At 38.1% G+C, this 21042-nt stretch overlaps 1 protein-coding gene across 2 annotated transcripts; it reads left to right on the top strand.

Moving 5' to 3' along the window:
* Positions 1-3722: 3722 nt before the first annotated feature.
* Positions 3723-20744, top strand: LOC119775769 (mitochondrial carrier homolog 1-like). Of its 2 annotated transcripts, none has more exons than XM_038273848.1 (12): positions 3723-4082; positions 7361-7445; positions 10878-10984; positions 11310-11369; positions 11659-11716; positions 12858-12909; positions 17109-17168; positions 17258-17351; positions 19000-19047; positions 19130-19197; positions 19447-19522; positions 19618-20744. In XM_038273848.1, the coding sequence occupies exons 1-12, from the start codon at positions 3954-3956 to the stop codon at positions 19690-19692; spliced, it is 912 nt and encodes a 303-aa protein (XP_038129776.1). In that variant the 5' UTR covers positions 3723-3953; the 3' UTR covers positions 19693-20744. The 2 variants fall into 2 exon arrangements, with proteins under 2 accessions (XP_038129776.1, XP_038129775.1); XM_038273847.1 differs by having other exon boundaries at positions 3724-4136.
* The last annotated feature ends 298 nt before the right edge of the window (positions 20745-21042 follow it).

The raw sequence follows: 21042 nt of genomic DNA, 5'->3' as shown, positions 1-21042 counted from the left end.
AAAACCAGCTTTGCATCCAAAAATTCAAAACACATCTCTGCGTGATTGGCCCGCCACTTCTGGGGCCTGAGTCATTGATCGAGGCTAGACCAAACTCGCTGGCAAAAATGATTTTGGCCGCTGGAGGGTGGGGCTAGTTTACTAGGCTACCAAAAATGTATATCTGAACCCAGGGGAAACTGCCATCAGTTATGGGCCACATGACATAAGAAACATAATAAGTGGCATTGGACAGACGATTATTGTCTTCAGGGGATAGGGCTAAACTGATACCCCCAAACAGGCATCTGTATGTGGTGAATGTTTGTCCAAAATGACACACAGAAACAATGTATTCCTCTAACCTTGCATATTGAGGTTATAAAACCATGATGTATGACGAGAGGTCATATTTTGGTGCTTAGCCACGTCCAAATACCTTCATGTTAAAATATTATTTTGATTGCTTTCAATCCCCTATGACGAGAGTCAATACAAAGTTAATTTGAAGTCTGTAACTGAAAAACTCTGGGAGAAGGTTGTTAAGGTACGACATCAGTACGACATCAATCAATAAGAGAAAAAGACATCTTTGATCCAAAATAGCCAATAAATAAATAGGTTGTGCTCCCAGATACCTGTGAGCTGTGTCATCACATATCCAGGATTTAACTAACTCCTCAAGAAATGCAAGTGACACAGGTGTGACACCCTCTCGCTTCCTCTCGTTCAATGATAGTAATAGCACAATATCACCACCAGTAGCAAATCGAGCTGTAGCATTCTGAATACAGGGTTCAAATCACTATTTTATGTAAGATTAAAAACAGACATTGAAAGTTTCCTTATTTTGATGTCAGAAAAAAAGATCTCTGAAAAATTAACAAAGTAAAAGTGTAACTAAAAAAAAATCTAAGAAATAAAAGCCAAGGAAATTAATAGGATAAAGAACAGACATCTTTCCCTTTCCTTGAATTATTATTTAAATAATCACATAATATTCCTTCTAAGAAGTTTTACCTCAACAGATCAAATAGCCTGAACAGTTAAACATAGAGAAGTTTGAATTACTCCAATAATAGAAAGCATAGTTTTAAACCAAAACTGTTGGGGAGAGAAGATGGTGCTTTAGGAAAGCTGAAAGGAAAATTATCACAAACAACCAGACTGCCCTCCAGTGTTCAAAAGAAAAAACAACACTTTTGTTCTTAAACTCAACTTTCAGAACAACCCGCTCTAACAAAATCAGTGCACTGCACCTCTGGGCAAAGCAATATAATTGAAATGTAAGTGAACTCACAGGAACAAAACAACGGGAGATGGTCTCTGTCCCTATATAAACAAAGATTGGTGTGTAAATGTCACAGTTTTGAAGAAATTATGCAGGAAGCTCTTAGATACATTATTCATTAACTATAAACCCTTTTTATTCACTGATCACCCAGCATGTTAAGTGTTTCACCAGAGGCATTAACACACTTTATCACTCCGACACTATTTATTTATATATAGGTATATATGTGTGTATATATATATATATATATATATATATATATATATATATATATATATATATATATATATATATATATATATATATATATATATATTATAGCTGGTTACCAAGATCATGGCACTTAAAAAGGCATAAAGGCAGGGTGAAATGAATAGAAAATAGAGTCAAGACTTTGCCAAAGTTAGAAATAATGATTTGTATTTGAAATAAGATTTGTTTTACATCAAACTTTGCTTTCGTCAAAGAATCCTACATTACAGCATTGCAGACCTTTGGCATTCTAGCTGTTAATTTGTTGAGGTAATCTGGAGAAATTGCACCCCACGCTTCCAGAAGCAGCTCCTACAAGTTGGATTAGTTGGATGGGCACTTCTTGCGTACCATATGGTCAAGCTGCTCCCACAACAGCTCAATGGGGTTCAGATCTGGTGACTGCGCTGGCCACTCCATTTCCGATAGAATACCAGCTGCCTGCTTCTGCTCAAAATAGTTCTTGCACAATTTCAAGGTGTTTTTAGGGTCATTGCCCTGTTGTAGGATCAAATTGGCTCCAATCAAGCGCTGCCTACTGGGTATGGCATGGCTCTGCAAAATGGAGTGATAGCCTTCCTTATTTAGAATCCCTTTACCCTGTACAAATCTCCCACCTTACCAGCACCAAAGCAACCCCAGACCATCACATTACCTCCACCATGCTTAACAGATGGCGTCAGGCATTCTTCCAGCATCTTTTAATTTGTTCTGCGTCTCACAAGCGTTCTTCTTTGTGATTCAAACACCTTAAACTTGGATTCATCCGTCCACAACACTTTTTTTCCAGTCTTCCTCTGTCCAATGTCTGTGTTCTTTTGCCCATCTTAATCTTTTTCTGTTATTGGCAAGTCTCAGATATGGCTTTTTCTTTGCCATTCTGCCCTGAAGCTCAGAATCCTGCAGTTGCCTCTTCACTGTAGATGTTGACACTGGTGTACTATTTAATGAAGATGCCAGTTGGGGACCTGTGAGGTGTCTGTTTCTCAAACTAGAGACTCTAATGTACTTATCTTCTTGCTCAGTTGTGCAACGCGGCCTCCCACTTCTTTTTCTACTATGGTTAGAGCCCGTTTGTGCTGTCCTCTGAAGGGAGTAGTACACACCGTCATAGGAAATCTTCAATTTTTAAGCAATTTCTCACATGAAATAGCCTTCATTTCTAAGAACAAGAATAGACTGTCGTGTTTGAGATGAAAGTTCTCTTTTTCTGGCCATTTTGAGCGTTTAATTGACCCCACAAATGTGACGCTCCAGAAACTCAATCTGCTCTAAGGAAGGTCAGTTTTGTAGCTTCTGTAACGAGATAAACTGTTTTAGATGTGTGAACATGATTGCACAAGGGTTTTCTAATCATCAATTAGCCTTCTGAGCCAATGAGCAAACACATTGTACCATTAGAACACTGGAGTGATAGTTGCTGGAAATGGGCCTCTATACACCTATATAGATATTGCACCAAAAACCAGACATTTGCAGCTAGAATAGTCATTTACCACATTAGCAATGCATGGAGTGTATTTCTTTAAAGTTAAGACTAGTTTAAAGTTATCTTCATTGAAAAGTACAGTGCTTTTCCTTCAACAATAATGACATTTCAATGTGACCCCAAACTTTTGAACGGTAGTGTATATATAAACAAAAACCCACAATATAAATTTACCATTCACTACGATTTGACAAAAAAGTCATGACAATGACAAAAATTAAATAAAACTTCACTTTGCAAATCAAATTACAATAAATTTTCCTCTATAGGTTATAATACTCATTATCAAAAAATCTTTTAAAATACTGAATAATAATAATATACTATATAAATATATAATATTTGTCAAACATAATCTGATAATATATTAATATAAAACTTTGTGCTAATCAGATAATTTATTTGCAAAATATATAACTTTGCATGTATCTCATCCAGTTTGAGTTCAGTTTAAGAAGTTTTTAATCTGAATAAATATGTGGAATCTAACTGAAAGGTAATTCTAAAATGTGTTTTGGTCTTTTAAGGGGTTGTGAGAGATCATTGTAATATTATTTCTGACTCGTCTTTCGTGTGATTAAAAGGAGATCAGTGGCGCCTCCTATTTGTTCTGGCAGTCTGAACTGTGGTCCGATCCAAGATGGCCACCCTCTAGGCATGTCGGCATCGCTGCCGACGTGCCTACGTAAATAAGTCTATGTCCTGAAATTATCCGACGTCAGATGACAGACTCCGCCCAAGTGTTTTGGTTCCGCAGAGAGATAACACTGCCAGAATATGCAGGTTTTTCATGTTTATTTCAAAACGTAGGAAACAATGATTCTGATAGCTCGTTTACTCTAACAGGGTGAGACAGAACAGAGCTTAGAGCGGAAGTTATCTTGGCTCCAGCTTGTCTTTGACAGACTGATATAACTAAAGGTCTGGAAGCGGATCGGAATGATCCAACCCTCCTCATTGGTCATCGAAGATGGATCCCCCAGAGGTCGAGCTACGGTGGCTGGCCATGCTGATCCGGATGCCCCCTCTACTCCCGTTGAAGTGGACGCTGCCGTTGTGCTGCTTGGGGCGAGTGTTACTGCCATCACACATCCTCTCTTATACGTCAAACTGCTAATTCAGGTAGCTAACATTGACAAGGGTAGCTAACATTGAGGGTGGGTGGACCTGTGTAGGACCAGATCTGGCATCATTAAAAAAAGAAAAACCGAAGTAAATTGTGCTGAAAGATTAAAAGCAAGAAAAAACACTAACGAAATTTTAAAATACACACAGACCTCCTATTAAAAACAATTAGTTTAAAAACAATTAGATGCAATACATAAAAAATTGTAATTACTTTAAAGGTGAATGAATAAAGAATGTTGTTTAAAGCAATATAAACAATTCAATTCAGTTTATTTACCAATTCACAACACGTCATCTCAAGGCACTTTACAGTTCAACCAGATCATACAGTCTAATTGATTCAGAGTTTTCTATCTAAGGAAAACCAGTTAACGTCGACCCATTGACTCAAATACAATCCCTTATACTAAGCATGCTTGTAGCGACAGTGAAGAGGAAAAACTCCCTTTTATCAGGAAGAAACCTCCAGCAGCACCAGGCTCAGTGTGTGAGTGGCCATCTGCCGAGGCTGACTGGGGTTCAAGGAGACAGAAGCTCCACAGGCGGCCCCGTCCAGGAAACACACAGCCAGGCAGACGAGCTCCGAGCCAGCTCCCATGTCAGAGGATGAACAGAGCACATCCAGCCAGTCATTGACAATTAAACAGGACTACACTGGAAAACAGGCCGATCTCCAACATCTATAAACAAAGGTGTTGATGGCAGCAGCACAGCTGATATTTCTCTCCAGGATGGAGTCACAGCCAAACAGGAACAGACCGGATGAAGCTACTATGAGAAAAAGCAGAGAGAGCAGAATGTTAGAGATTAAAATAACAGATTAACTATAGCAGCATAACTATAGAGATAGCTCAGGATAACCTGAGCCAATCTAACTATAAGCTTTATGGAAAAGGAAAGTTCTAAGCCTAGCCTTAAAAGTAGACAGGGTGTCTGCCTCACGGACTAAAACTGGTAGTTGGTTCCACAGGAGAGGAGCCTGATAACTAAAAGATCTGCCTCCCATTCTACTTATAGAAATTCTAGGAACCACTAGTAAACCTGCAGATTGAGAGCAAAGTGCTCTGTTAGGAACATAAGGAACAATTAGATCTCTGATATCAGATGGAGCTTGGCCATTTAAGGCTTTATATGTGAGAAGGAGGATTTTAAATTCTATTCTGGATTTAAGAGAAAGCCAATGAAGAGAAGCCAGGATAGGAGAGATATGATCTCTCTTTTTAATTTTGATGGGAAGATGTTGCTGCGTTCCGCCAAACCACATTTGGTAGGGGTTTTATTTAACCTCTAACTAGTTGTGAAACAAATCAAGCTCCTACTAATGCTATGATTGGCTAAAAACCTGACATTGGAGGCAGGTACCCAATCAGCTCAAAGAATTTCAAAAAATTTAATAACAAAAACCAATAGTAGAGGAGCTCTAGGTTCCACACTATTCTAGACATTTTGAATTGAGAAAGCTTTCTGGATAAATTAATAATTTAACTTTATTAATCTCACACTGGAGAAATTAATCTCTGCATTTAACACATCCCCTTAGGGAGCAGTAGGCTGCCGGGGAGCAGTGTGGGGTTAAGGGTCTTGCTCAGAGACACAGAGTGCTTGTGGGGATTGAACCGGGTACTTGCAACCTTCTCAGAGCACAAGCACACTGCTGGAACCACCAGGCCAACAGTCCACCAAAGCAAAAAAATTCCAGTGGTTGTGTTATTAAGTTTTTTGGAATGATTATGACCTGGATGAGAATTTCCCCCGGGTACAACTCTTTACATTAAATTTTCCAGATCGATACATGCTGTTTGTTAGGGTTATCTTTACTAATGATGATACTCTCGTAATACATGCCTATTGTGTGTCAGAACTAATGTTTTCCCAACTAGTTTTTCTAATTAGGATAATTCCTTTATCCGGCCATACAGTTAGTGTTTTCATTATAAACGTGGTAAAGATTTGAGAATGGAATTAGAGCAGTGGCCTTGTTCTAAAAACAAAGTTTAATATTTTGATAAATCTGGAGCTATGGATGTCTCCTCATCTGCAAATGATGTCATTACATCATATCATTATATGATGATGTGGCAGACTGGAGTTGCATAAAATGCTTCTCCAACTGTTTCTGCTTCTCCACCAGATATGAGCCCGGTTGGTAAGCAACTGCCATCTGTAACTCAAAGCAACTTCTCTGATCGGAGTAAGATTACAATATGTACCAAAATCTTTTGTCATGTCTCAGGGTTATTTAATACATATTCATTATAAAGTGTTAATTAACAAGTTCTTCCCAAGTGATCTCTTTATATGAAAAGAACTGGAGAGAGAAAGCTTCATGGTATAAACACAGAATTTTCCATAATAAGTTCAGTTTAAATTCTACACGTAATCAATCTGGCTAATGCCAAATAAGTATTTGAACCCCCTGCTATTTTTCAAGTTCTCCCACTTAGAAATCATGGAGGGGTCTGAAATTGTCATTATAAAAAATTGTGCAAAAAATAAATAAATAAATCCAGAAATCACTGTTTGAGCACATATTTGTACAGTAGCCTTTGTTTGCAATTACAGAGGTCAAACATTTCCTGTAGTTTTTCACCAGGTTTGCACACACTGCAGGTGGGATTTTGGCCCACTCCTCCACACAAATCTTCTCTAGATCAGTCAGGTTACTGGGCTTCTGAGCAATTTTTACTTTAGCCTTTTACAGAGCAACACGGCGAAAGAAGCCAAACAACCCCCCTTCCAAAGGGAGGCGACCTGTTCGTCCATTTCAGTTTGCATGTTTTCTGAACAAAAATAAAGCTTTATTGTGCTACTGTATAAAGCCTCAAACTCAACGCTATTTCTGACAATTGGATCTGAAAAATCTTCCTGGAGGGGGAGCAAAACGTCTTCAAACTTGGAAACAAAGTCCAGTGGATTGTTTTTTAACTTTTTTGGAATAACTATGACCTGGATGACTGAGAATCTTCACCAGCATACAACATGGCAATGGTTTGCACATTGTTTATTCAGGGAAGGGAAGAATACAAGAGTAATTGCAATAAAAGAAAATACCCTTTTCACTAGAATGTATTTGCAGGTTGTGTCTACTTGTTATGTATCTGAAAAGACAGCAGATATATCCTCTCTGTATTTATTTAGAATAAGTTTAATTTTTGTTTCTTTTTCTCTTGTATTAATCTCACCTGTTTTCTTCATGCACTGCATGTTTGGTTTTTTAGTTGGGGCATGAACCTCTTCCTCCAGCTGTGGGGACAACAATGTTTGGGAGAAGAGTTTTATATCTGCCTGGTTTCTTTAGCTATGGTAAGTAAAGCAGCTTCAAATGTGATTTAAAAAGCACCAAAACACTCTGGTAGCATATGAATCATGTTTACAGCAAGTAGCTTTATTCTTTTTCATGTTATACGTGGCACATTGCCTAGCAACTATTGTTTAAGACTACAAGTACATCAAGAGTTACATTTCTATGCCTACTTGATCTATGCTCAGACAATCTTCAAGCACCACCCTTATATGTTTGATTTATATAGGGGGTAATAATTTGTGCAAAAAAGCAATTTATTATAGCTCAAGTTTCTAAATTTTAATGAAATCATGGGGAAAACTAAGGAATGTATAATGGAACATAATTGTGACTTTATTATGGAATATCGTTATGCAATCAAATGCAGTGAATCTACGGTTTCATTAAAACCCTTCTTTCTGCATTATTAGCATTGTCCTACTTTCCTTTTTGGTTTACATCATATTTGATCATAAAGACAATACAAAGTATTGGGAAACAGTTTGAGGGATGTATGTTTTCATCCACTTTACTGTACAAGGTTATTTTGGCAAACACTTATATAATGCTGGCAATGCATGTGATGACATCAGCTCAATTGTTTCCAGATAAATCCTGTTTATATCTGGTGATAACCATCAAAACTTTGAGACACTTTATGGAACTTTTCCTTTGGTACAAGGGCTTTTTCACAACCATTGTAACACCAGAGATGTGTAGTAAGAAGGGCTGAATGATTTTACAAATAGTCGACCAATATTGGGATTGCATTTTTATTGCTATTTGCCTTTTGTCTGTAAAGTTTAACCTATGTGTGAAAAAGTTCAACTATGATGCACGGATCTGCATACTAGCTAGAGCTCTCTCTTCTACGCTGGCTGACAGGTGCAAATGTGCAATAAAGGATCTATGATGCAAACTCCAAAACACACAAGCACAAAAAAACAAATGCATCAGACAAACACTGCTACAAGAAGATAGTTAGTTTGAAGTAGGATATTGGCCTTGTTTTGGCTTTGTTTTTGGTCCACTCTATAGAGCCTCAAACTCAACACTTTGGGTCGGCAACCCAAACTGGTCAAAGAGCCATATCGGACCAAAAAAAAAAAAAAATAAATCTGTCTAGATCTGCAAAAATGTAAAAGTGGCAACACGGGCCCTAAGTGTATTATCCCGCTATAGAAAAGGACTATATGGGCTTAAATATATAACAGGCATTCATGATTAAATGTTTATCCTGCAGCAAATGTCACATGGCAGCATGAGGTGAGGGAGGAGTAAATGCTCTCACTGCACGCTGCTTCACCACCCTTCACCGCGCAGTTTAGGTTTTTCTTGCATTGATGAAATTATAGAAACACGATAAAGAAATCTTTTTATGGTGGACAGATTGGGAGGAGTTGATTGACTCATGAGGAACCAAGCAGGAACTGACATCCATCAGAGCAGAGCTCTCTAACCCCGAAATCCCACAATCTCTGTCACCAGCGTTCCTTGTTGTGATTTATATATTTAGGATATGGGGAAAAAATGGAAGGAAGTTCACATACCTGCATCAGAGCTCTACCTGGTTGATCTGTGGATGGTTTTCCATTCTTACAACAAAACTAGCAGCAGTAGTGGAGTTTGGAGATGCAATTCATTTCTTAAATCTATCTTTGCTCTCCTCTAATTTTTCCAGAAGTTCTGCAATCTTACTTTTTCTCTCCCTCCCAGCTTGGTGGTTGGCTGCATATTTAGCCTTCCCTGGAAATGAATTTCCAAATGATTCTTTTTATTTTTTGACAACCTCTCATTACAAAGCAAAAATGCAGGCAATCCTTCGGCATTGATAATGAAAGCAAATGATACGGTCTATTCTTTGAATCCTCTTTTCTCATCAGCTATCTTCCTTTTTTCCCTTTTTAATCCATGTTCCGAGACACACCTGCAGCTTTGTTTGCCTGGCACCGCGCCACGCTGGTTACAAATTATGAGCACCGATCTCTATGGCTATGACGCAATTGTTGTTTACATTTATTTATAATACAAATGTTTACAGCATTGGAAAACATGATACATTTTCCTTTGACCTCCTTCACACCATTTTAAAACAAACAAACAAAAATCAATATTCATAACATTTGAAAAAGCTCCAGGGATCTGAAAGGGGGACGCTAAAGAGCCGCATGCAGCTCCTGAGCCGCGGGTTGCCTGCCCCTGGGTTAGGGCATTGCGCTTGGAATCCAGAGGTTCTGAGTGTATATATATATATATATATATATATATATATATATATATATATATATTTTATAATGAAATAAATTCACTGCGGAACTTTAAGAAATGGAAAAGTCAATACCTGCTGTCATGCAGTCATGCTGTACAAAACGAAATGTCAAAACTGACAGTAAAAGTTGTCTAAGTCTAAGGATTATTACTTTTCAGTATTTCTTCAGTTAAATATGATGAAGTATAGTGCTGTTTTTACTTCAATTAAATTTTGGGTATTGTACCCACTTTTATGATACTTAGTTCTAGAGGAAGTTATTGCTGCCAGAAGCATGAGTTTAACATGAACTGGGGGATTGCTTTATGCATAACTTACTAGTGACGGATTCACTTTCTTTTGAATAAATTTAATCACTAAAATAAGTTCAATAAAAGGAGATTTGTTCTCAGAATTGTTTAGTTCAAACAACTACATTTTCTGCAGAGGTTTTTTACAGTTAAAAAAGGAAGTAAGCATGACATTGGTCAAGTTAAGCTTTTATAGAGCTTTAACTGCATTTTCTTTGACTTTGTATTCAAAGTAGAAAACAAGCATGGCTTTAGTGACATAAGTGTTACTGATTATACAGCTTTACAGTCTTTTATAACAGGCATCAAATATCAGAAAGACTTTAAGGCTCTCACCTCACATTGTCCTAAAGTGCTGGCAACTAGAAGTGTGTCAGCTCAGATGAAAAAAGGAAAAAATACAATTCAGCCATGACTTTAATAGGAAAATATGTTACTTATGAAAAAAAAAAATTATTTATTATTATTAAGTAGGAAAAAAAATCACATAAATCTCTGTATTATGTGAGCACCCCAGCACCCCTCTCGGTACTCTAAGATCTTGCAGTTGGAGTAAATTAACACCCTTTCCTATAAGCACTACTTTGTCACAGGAATTTTTTGTGTGTCCAGTAGTTTGACTTAGCGTAACTAAAGTTAGCTGTTCTGCAGCTAACTTTATCCTTTAGCTGCAGAACATGGAGGTTCCATTCCTGACCGGCTTGTTCTAACTTAGCTGACCTGAAAATGTAAGGAAGACGTTAATGAAAATCTTTTATTTCAGCTCGTTTTCACAAATGTTTGAATCTATTGTTTATGAACAACAGGTTACTATAGTGTATGTGTATCTTTTTTAATTAACTTTGTTACTTAAGAAGTTAAGATCAACTAAGATAAAGTGTGTTTGTTTTCAGCAAAGTACATTGTGAAAGTCGATGGAAAGCTGGGACTCTTCCGTGGCCTCACACCTCGTATTGTATCCAGCACCATTTCCACTGTGTTCAGGGGAAAAATCAAACAGGTAAGAAAAAGACAAATTATTATAATGTGTTCCATAGGATGTTGATTAGTATGTATGTACTCGGAATTATTACTACAGTTCTCATACATCATGGAATGGCTAAACTGTTTCCATGACACATCATTGTATAAGCTAAGATGGACCTCAATCATCTGTTTATTTGAACTTCAATTTTTCCTTTCGGCTTTGCTGGCTTTTTTTTTATTTACTTGTGTTCACTTAAGTCCTTTTTACCAGTAGGCTCATTAATAATAAAAGATCATGTAGCAATGTTTTCCATTTTCAGAACTTTTAATTCAGACTGACCCTTTATTTTTTAAACCAGATGGAGTTTCTGTCTGAAAAAGACGAGCCGCAGAATTCCCTCAGGAAAGTGGTCAGAGGGGTAAGAGGTCAATGAGAAGAATTAGAAAATAATATACATTAATAAGCGATTTCAGGTCAATTGTAACCAAAGTTTTTGTTTTACTTGATTTACTGATGTCTGCTTGCAACAAATTCCTGGAAGTTCCCATCTTTTTTGCTCTTTGTGAAACAGTTTAAAAAGTCTTGTGTTGTTTAATGCTAATCTATGTAGATTAGCATTGGATCAGTCTGAAATGTTTTGCTTGTTTTAATATTTTTTGAAATCAAATTAAAATCACTCTGGCTTGTTTGTTTACATTTTTTTTCAGACATCACATGAGATGATCTTTCAGTGCTTTTCAAGATTAGCCACGCATCCCTTTCATGGTTTGTACACAATAAGACTTTTTACCACTACATAGGGATTAACTTTGTTCTTCCACCTTATCATATAATCACCAGTTTAAGGGTCCTTTAGGCTCCTCTATTCATCCATTTTATATCGTGTTTTTCTTTTTTTTTCTGTCAGTTGTGGCCTTCATGCTAAAGTTGCCTTTATCTGACTGGTGAAGATGAAAATATAAAACCAGAGCAGTAATCTTCACAATTAATAAGCAATTATTTAGATTTTGAAAATTAGGTTTAAACAATTAGTATTAAGGTTTTAATGAAAATGTCCAATTTAAGCTGTTTTATAGCAACATAAATGAAGGTAAATATTGTATTTATAGGGGATGAAATGAAACACTCATCTGGCCTATAGACCACCAATACGATGGAGTATTAGGGCCAGACCAGAGATTTTTTATTTTTTTTTTATTTTGAAAATAAAGTAAAAATGTATATATAGTCATAACATTACGAGAATGAAGTCATCATACCACAACCCATTTCAGAAAGTAAGCTTCGAGCTCCAACCAGCATATGACGGCAGACCAGCATCACCAAACAGCAACCTGAGTCCACTTTGACATCCTGCCCAATTTGATGCTGGTGCTAAAAGATTTTCTTATTTGTCAAACCGATGCCAAAGTATAACTTCAAATGATGCTTGTTTTTACTCATTTTAGGAAAGAACATGCTTCTTGTAAGAGTTGTCATAAAATAAATCTTTTCCCTTGTAGTATTAAGACTTTATTATCATAATGTTATGACATTATTCTCGTAATTTTATGATTTTATTGTCATAATGTTATGACTTTATTCTCGTACTTTTATGAGTACTCTCGGGTGACTTTATTCTCATTTTACGACTGTATTCTCTTAATTTTATGACTTTTTTCTCATAATGTTACTACATTATTCTCATAATTTAGCAACTTTATTCTGATAATGTTACGACTTTATTCTCGTAACTTAATAACTTTATTTTTGTAATGCTACGACTTTAGTCTTTTAATGTTACAACTTTTATTCTCGTAGTTTTATGTCTTTACTCTCGTAATAGAAAAAAAAAATCTATACTCTAATACTCCGTCATACCACCTGTGTGTTTTATTTCTGATGAATTGTTTGTTTCCTTTGGCAGTTATATCAGTTCGGTGTATGGCCCAGTTTGTTGGGAGAGAGGCCAAGTACAGGTGAGCCACATATTCTGGTCCAGAACCAGTATAATACCTTGTTAACATGTTAACTGTTTTGACCAAACAAACATACACTAAAGTAAACTTGTAACAGTTTCCGATAATAAAAGGCCGGGGTGACATTTAGGTCTCTCTCCTGATAAGTTAGAATTTTATTTGTATGTTTTACCCTTGAAATGCAGAAACCACACAAAGGATGTAAACACATAATAGTGATCATCACCCTAAACATTAATGTAGAAAACCCAAGACAACTTCAGTGTATTGAAACAAAGGCAAAGCATAATCAAACAATAATAGAATGTTCAATTCTTTAACTTAAACAGCTATTTTTTTAACCTGGACCGTTGCTCTGCAGTAGGTCATTGCGGCGCCTGGTGGCAGCGACCAACTTCGGCTCTCGACAGTTCCTCAAAAATGGAAATGTCATGTGATCAGTACAAAACAAAATTTTTTAGACAATAAAGTTTGTCTAAGTCTAAGTGCAGCGGCATAAGGTGAAGTAATGAGAATAGTAGTTGGGAAAAATCTATGGGTTTTTCAGCAGATGCACTTACACTCACCGGCCACTTTATTAGGTACCCCATGCTAGTAACGGGTTGGACCCCCTTTTGTCTTCAGAACTGCCTCAATTCTTGGTGGCATAGATTCAGCAAGGTGCTGGAAGCATTCCTCAGGGAGTTTGGTCCATATTGACATGATGGCATCACACAGTTGCCGCAGATTTGTCGGCTGCACATCCATGATGCGAATCTCCTGTTCCACCACATCCCAAAGATGCTCTATTGGATTGAGATCTGGTGACTGTGGAGGCCATTTGAGTACAGTGTCATGTTCAAGAAACCAGTCTGAGATGATTCCAGCTTTATGACATGGCGCATTATCCTGCTGAAAGTAGCCATCAGAAGTTGGGTACATTGTGGTCATAAAGGGATGGACATGGTCAGCAACAATACTCAGGTAGGCTGTGGCGTTGCAACGATGCTCAATTGGTACCAAGGGGCCCAAAGAGTGCCAAGAAAATATTTCCCACACCATGACACCACCAGCCTGAACCGTTGATACAAGGCAGGATGGATCCATGCTTTCATGTTGTAGACGCCAAATTCTGACCCTACCATCCGAATGTCGCAGCAGAAATCGAGACTCATCAGACCAGGCAACGTTTTTCCAATCTTCTATTTTCCAATTTCGATGAGCTTGTGCAAATTGTAGCCTCAGTTTCCTGTTCTTAGCTGAAAGGAGTGGCACCCGGTGTGGTCTTCTACTGCTGTAGCCCATCTGCCTCAAAGTTCGACATACTGTGCGTTCAGAGATGCTCTTCTGCCCACCTTGGTTTTAACGGGTGGTTATTTGAGTCACTGTTGTCCTTCTATCAGCTCCAACCAGTCTGGCCATTCTCCTCTGACCTCTGACATCAACAAGGCATTTCCGCCCACAGAACTGCCGCTCACTGGATGTTTTTTCTTTTTCGGACCATTCTCTGTAAACCCTAGAGTTGGTTGTGCGTGAAAATCCCAGTAGATCAGCAGTTTCTGAAATACTCAGACCAGCCCTTCTGGCACCAACAATCATGCCACGTTCAAAGTCACTCAAATCACCTTTCTTCCCCATACTGATGCTCGGTTTGAACTGCAGGAGATTGTCTTGACCATGTCTACATGCCGAAATGCACTGAGTAGCCGCCATGTGATTGGCTGCTTAGAAATTAAGTGTTAACGAGCAGTTGGACAGGTGTACCTAATAAAGTGGCCGGTGAGTGTATAATTCAATTCACTTTATTTACATAGTGCCAATTGACAACATGTCATCTCAATGCACTTTACAATTAAACCAGATCATCCAGTCAAATTGATTCAAAGTAGAAGCCTGCATGAGACAGATTTTCCAGTCCCGTGCCCAACCGCTCCCGCTGTGGTCAGTCCCGCTCTCGCAAATATTTATGATTTCAGTCCCGCTTCTGCCCACACCTGTAATAGTTTGTCCCGCTCCCGCAAACAATTCCGGCATGATTATAACGTTCGCCTACTGCTCAAGGCAATTTGTGTCATTAGTTTGAGAAATTAAACACGCTGTGCTTAGGTGAGCTCATTACTGGCATAGTGCATGACATACGTTTGGTGGCACGAACTGCTGCTTCACAGCAATACCCAACTAACCTACCAAAATCTACTGAAGATATTAAGAATAATATATTGTGCATAATCGTATATGCCACTCATCATCATGTTCACGTATAAAATAGAAATATAATAAGTTATAATTTATCATTTTAAACACCGTATGATGGAGGCCCCACCCAGCACATTTTGATGTATGTATATGATAGACATAGACTGATAATTTATGACTTTATTTTACATTTTAAAACAAATTTTTAGTTCGCGGGACTGCCGCTTATCACTGCTCCCTCCCGCACCCGCACTGTGCGCTCTCCCTCCTGCCCACACCCGCCATGAGCTTTCAATATTTGTCCTGCGTCGCACTGCTTTGCGTTGGGTCCCTAGAGTCCCGCGGGAGTGCAGGGCTCTAATTCAAAGTTTTCCATCTATGGAAAACCAGTTAATTGCATTGACTCATTGACTCAAAGGAAATCAGTCACTCTAAGCATTCTTGTAGTGACAGTGGAGAGAAAAAAAAATCCCTTTTAACAGGATGAAAACCTCCAGCAGCACCAGGCTCAGTGTGAGCGGCCGTATTCCGAGGTTCACTGGGGGTTCAAGGAGACAGAAGCAGACATAGAAAAAGAAGCATAGATACAAAAGGCAGCTGTAAACCTGCTCCACAGGCAGCCCCATCCAGGAAACACACAGCCAGGAAGACAAACTCCAAGCCAGCTCCAATGAGGATGAAAGAGAGCACATCCAGTCAGTCACAGTCGGAGAAACAGGAATACACTGGAAAACAGGCCAAGCTCTAACATCAATAAACAAAGGTGTTGATGGCAGCAGCACAGCTAATATTTCTTTCCATGATGGTGTCGGTTAAAAGGAAGAGTTGATTCTTGTTAGTTTTAGACCAGTAACTGTTTTCAGAAATATTAGAACTGTAAGCCGTAGAAGAAAATATAGTCAATTCCAACTACTGTAGGGAAAGTTAGACTCTTAGCAGGCAAAATCACACAAGGTATTATAACTGTTGCAGATAATGTGTTGAGAGTCAGTTCAATCCATGCCAATGATTGCAGTCCTGCTCCATCTGCCCATGATCACTCTGGATGAACTAGGAGATCTACAGCTGAGGTGGAAGACTGTCCATGGGATAATAATCAGTAGATACTGCACTACTCTAGCCTTTATGGAAGGGTGGCAAGAAGAAAGCCATTTCTTAAAGATATCTGTAACCTTTCTCGTTTAAAGTTTGCCACAAACCACTTGGAAGACACCAAATGTGAAAGGTGGTGTTCTGGTCAGATGCCAAAAATGTAAAACATTATGTTTGGCGTAAAACAAATACAGCTCATGATTCTGAATATCCCAATGTCAAACATGGTGGTGGCACCTTCATGGTTTGGGCCTTTACTGCAGCAGGGACAGGGAAGATGATTAAAAATTGATGGGAAGATAGATGGAACCAAAAACAGGACCATTCTGAAAGAAAACCTGTTTAGGTCTGCAAAAGACCTGAGACTGGGATGCAGATTTGTCTTCCAACAAGACAATGATCTGAAACATAAAGCAAATCTACAATGGAGTGGTTCATGAATAAACATATCCAGTTGTTAGAATTGCCAATTGAAAGTCCACTCCTGAATCCAATCGGTAATCTGTGGAAACAACTAGAAACTGCTGTTAGAAAACACTCTACATCCAACCTCACTGAGCTCAAGCTATTTTGCAAGGAGGAACGGGCAAAAATTGTGGTCACTCGATGTGCAAAACTGATTCCCCAAATGACTTGCGGCTGTAATCGCAGCAAAAGGTGGACCTAAAATTGTTAACTCAAGGGAGCTGAATGATTTTTAATTTATTGGTTTTTTATTCAAAACGTTTAAAATATTCAATAAATGGTGTTCCACTTAATGATTGTGTCCCACTTGTTGATTCTTTACCAAGAATTACTATTTTAGATCTTTATGCTTAAAGCCTAAATGTTGCAATACGTTGAAAAGTTCAACAGGGCTGACTGTAATTGGCCGATCTCGTGTTTGTGGTGAAATGTTGCTGAATGTATTGTTTCTTTTCTCTTATTTGCAGTGGTGTTTTTGGATGCATTGTGAAGATATTTAAGGAGGAAGGATTGACTGGATTTTATATGCAAGTTCTGACTCCCTCTATACAGTTCTTTCATTATGTTTAAATCCTGCTCGGATCCCCACCAGTCTCACCAATGTGCTTGCTTGCAGTGGTTTTGTTCCACATTTGCTGGGAGAGGTCCTGTTCCTGTGGTGCTGTAACCTACTGGCTCACTTTATCAACACCTATGCTGTTGATGACAGTGTGCGTATATGAGCTGTGAAAATGGATGCTGTTTGCTGAAAAAATACATTGTGGCCTGTAGTTAAGATAAGAAGAGCTGCTGTAATTTTTTTGGGTTCAAACAAAACCAGACAGAAACAATTTCATCTAGCCCTGCAACTATCTATTTTAGAAATCACTTAATGTATAATTTTTTTTTCAATTCACTGATTAAGAAATTAACATTCCTCAATAAACCAAAGTTTACATATATATATATATATATATATATATATATATATATATATATATATATATATATATATATATATATATATATATATATATACTGTAGCTATGAAAAAACATGGTGGCAGGTACCCAATCAGCTCGAAGAAATGTACTAAATGTCCCTGCATTTTAGAAATGCTTTCTACATGAAGCTTTCCATATTGATACTGTGCATGCCAGGTTAGACTTATGACATCTGGATAAGGCACCCTTCAAACCTGACAAAACTTAGGCAGTTTGCTCATTAAGAGAGGCCAGAACACCTACTAAGAGGAGCAGAGATCAAATTGACAGTTACAGGAATCATTTAATTACAGTGATTGCCTCAGCTGTAACAAAAGTTAAAAGTATCATATTTTTTCCAGGCCTATTTCATGAGTTTAATTATTTTAATCATTTTGTTAAAGCATGGTTAAAAATCAATGTATATCTTTCCTTTCTTTATTTTAATAGACTTTATATGTTTTTAATACTTTGGTCAGTTTCAACTTATTTCTGTGACCATTGTGGGATTTTTCTACCATGAAAAGTATGCAAGATATATATAGATACCTACCTACCTATCTAAAGCAGGGCTTACACTGTGCGATTTTTTGCCCTTTTCGGGGCAACTTTTTTAGTCGTGCAAGAAGTTTCCGATCGGGCCGATATTCAGCCTGATTGTGTAGTGTACAGGGGGTAGGTAGGGGCGATCAGCCTCTCATGACCACCTCCTGATCAGGAATCATGAGGTTGGGATGTTTGATTTTCTACTGACCGTCGTGGGCAAATTGCTCAATGGGCATGCGTAAACAAGGATTCTTCTCTTTCTTCCTCTCAAATGTAAACGCAGAAGCATGGCGGGGGGTGCGAGTGAAATGGAGTTCTTTCTGTCTTAACACACACAGCCACAAACGCCCACACATATCTTTGGGTAAAATGGCCCCAGAAACAATCCACCATCTCACAGCAGGGTGTAAGGTACTAGCAAGAAAATAAAACATGGAACATCATAACCAAGTGGCTGATGTAGTTTACAGAAACATCTCTTCAGCATACAACTGGAGACCCCATGTAAAAATACTAGCCACCTCCCAAAGTGGTAGAGAATGACAGAGCTAAGATCCTGTGGGACCTCCAGATACAAAGAGCCTGCAAGCTGAAGGCAACTGTAGTGCCCTTGGGGCAGTAACCTCCACACTGGAAAAGTGGCTTCAACATCAGAGATCCCAGTCCAGTAATGTGCAGTTCTAGGGAGGCTAAGATATTGAGAGAAACCCTCAGACTCCCAGGCCTCTGGTAGAGGACCTGAGCTTGAGATAAAGGTGTCACCAACCCCGACCAGGAGTATGAGGGGTTAAAATGTAATATAATTTATCCTTTACATCTTAATTTAATCAAATGTGTTTGTATTTTTTAGTTTAGTCAGGCATCAGCAATAAGAGGCTACACAAAGTTTGTGATGGGCGTAAGTATATCCTCAAAGCATTTTTTTCATTGCTAGGCTCTGATAGTCCACTGCTACATTGACATTGACTCTATTTCTCCAGATTACAGTGAGTGTTCTCACTTATCCATTTACGCTGGTTGCTGATATAATGGCTATCAACAATTGTGGGTGAGTAATGACAGGATCAATTAAAGGTCTGAGTATTTCGTGGTCCTGTAGAAGTCATCTGTATTTACACATGATGTTTAAATCCTGCTTCAGGGCAAGTGTTTGTCATCAAACCAAACATTCCGCTATCCTTATCCCCAAAGGTTTTAGACAACAGAATCGTGTAACTTAATGTCACATTCTGAAAGTAGAAGCAAATTTCCCTGTGGTGCTACTGCTGTGCTCTGACTGGTGGAACTGTATTTCCAGTCTAGCTGCAGGCCTTCCTCCTCAGTCTCCCATCTTCAAATCCTGGCTGCACTGTTGGAATTATCTGAGTACCAAGGTAACCTTTGTCATAGCAGCGCTCTTATGCTTATGAGCAGGAAAAAGTCTTAGCAGAAAATTAAAATTTTATCCGTTTTCCCCATCCTCCTTTAGGGTCAGCTCCACAGAGGTTCAAGCTTCTTTTTCCGCCGTGCGCCCATAAATTTACTGCCTTCCATTGAATACTGATTATGTTTATGACCTGCCAGGCTGTTTTCAGTTGTTGTCCAGAAAGAGCAGGAGCTCATCGCTAAAACTGCATTCCATCATACAGATAAAAGTTTTTCTGATTAAGATTTAGCTTTTTACAGAATTAACTATCATTTCAGCTGTTTGGACTTCAAGAAATGTGGGTGAGAACTCTGTTAAAAGTATGATGAAACCAACACCACAGCCCTATTAATATGCCTTCATCTTCAGTGCTGGTCAGCTACCTTGGTGCAAATTGACCTTGATGATGATCAGCATTTGTTGTTTTTTTTTAGCTTCCTGTCTGAACCTTTTGTGACTTCTGCAGCTCTTAATTTATGCAAAATAAACATCGGTACATAAAGCAGCTTAAGCATCATCTTAAGAACTGGGTTGATTTCTTTTTGTTACTGAGTTAAAGTAGCAAAGTTCAGTTATTAAGGATAACTAAAACTATAATGTAAACTATAATTTTCTCAAGGCTTGGCCCTATTGTTTAGTATCCATCTATCCTTTCCTCCAGTGGGTCAGAGAGGAAAACAACAAGAAAAGGGACGAGAGGGACAAAACTTAGAACAAATAATGGATGTCTATTCTATTAAAATTTCTGCATATGTATAATGGGTGTTTTATGTGTCGTCTTCTCAATTTAGAGGGACCCCTGTCTGTTATTGCCTAGGTCCTCAAATTTCCTGAATCTGCCCCTGCAGGAAAGTGTTCTTGAGGCTTCTTGGTCAGATTCCAGGACTTTCTCAACCACCTATTCTGGAAGTGAAAGCGCAGCATTTCTACCACAAGCTCCTCCGTGAAATTCAAGCTCCTTGCCTTACCTCATAAGCCTGAGTCCAGCCACCCTAGGAAAGAAAAGGCTAAGTTACTGGTATCCTAGATCTAATTTTTGTTATTCTGGATCAAATTTTCATTCAGTTTGAATATAGACTGGTAAATTGAAAACTTTGCTGTAATCTGAGCTGTTTACCCAGAGCTAATGTGTATTGCTTGTTCCCAATTTGGGCTCTTGGATGAAAAAAATAAATATAAAATAAGGCTAATACACAATAAATCCTTTTTTTTTTTAAATAATCAGTGAAGGTCCCATACTTTATCACCCTGCTGAGATTCTACATAAAGCCACCTTGCAATATATTCTAGTTGATCCATTAGTTATTGATCTAGGTAGATCTAAGACCTAAAGCGGTCATTTTTACATTAAAGTATATTCAAGTTTAGGTTTGGGATGCAGGAAAAAACAAACACACCTATATAAATCCTCTCACGTTGTAGCCTGAATGTAAAAAAATCAGATTGTTTGCATAGTTTCCTATTCCGGGGATCATTACGGTGTATGGC

This window comes from Cyprinodon tularosa, unplaced genomic scaffold (genome assembly GCF_016077235.1).
Source record: "Cyprinodon tularosa strain WSP-4 unplaced genomic scaffold, ASM1607723v1 ctg892, whole genome shotgun sequence".
Lineage (NCBI taxonomy): Eukaryota > Metazoa > Chordata > Actinopteri > Cyprinodontiformes > Cyprinodontidae > Cyprinodon > Cyprinodon tularosa.
Note: the sequence above shows the minus strand (reverse complement) of the source record. Positions and strands in the feature narration are given on the sequence as shown.

Bases quoted from the DNA above. Each gene is read 5' to 3' on its own strand.
- LOC119775769 (XM_038273847.1), top strand. From the start codon at position 3,954: ATGATCCAACCCTCCTCATTGGTCATCGAAGATGGATCCCCCAGAGGT. The intron at 10,985-11,309 runs GTAAGAAAAAGA...TTTTTAAACCAG, and splicing joins TCAGGGGAAAAATCAAACAG to ATGGAGTTTCTGTCTGAAAA. The intron at 19,523-19,617 runs GTAACCTTTGTC...ATCCTCCTTTAG, and splicing joins GGAATTATCTGAGTACCAAG to GGTCAGCTCCACAGAGGTTC.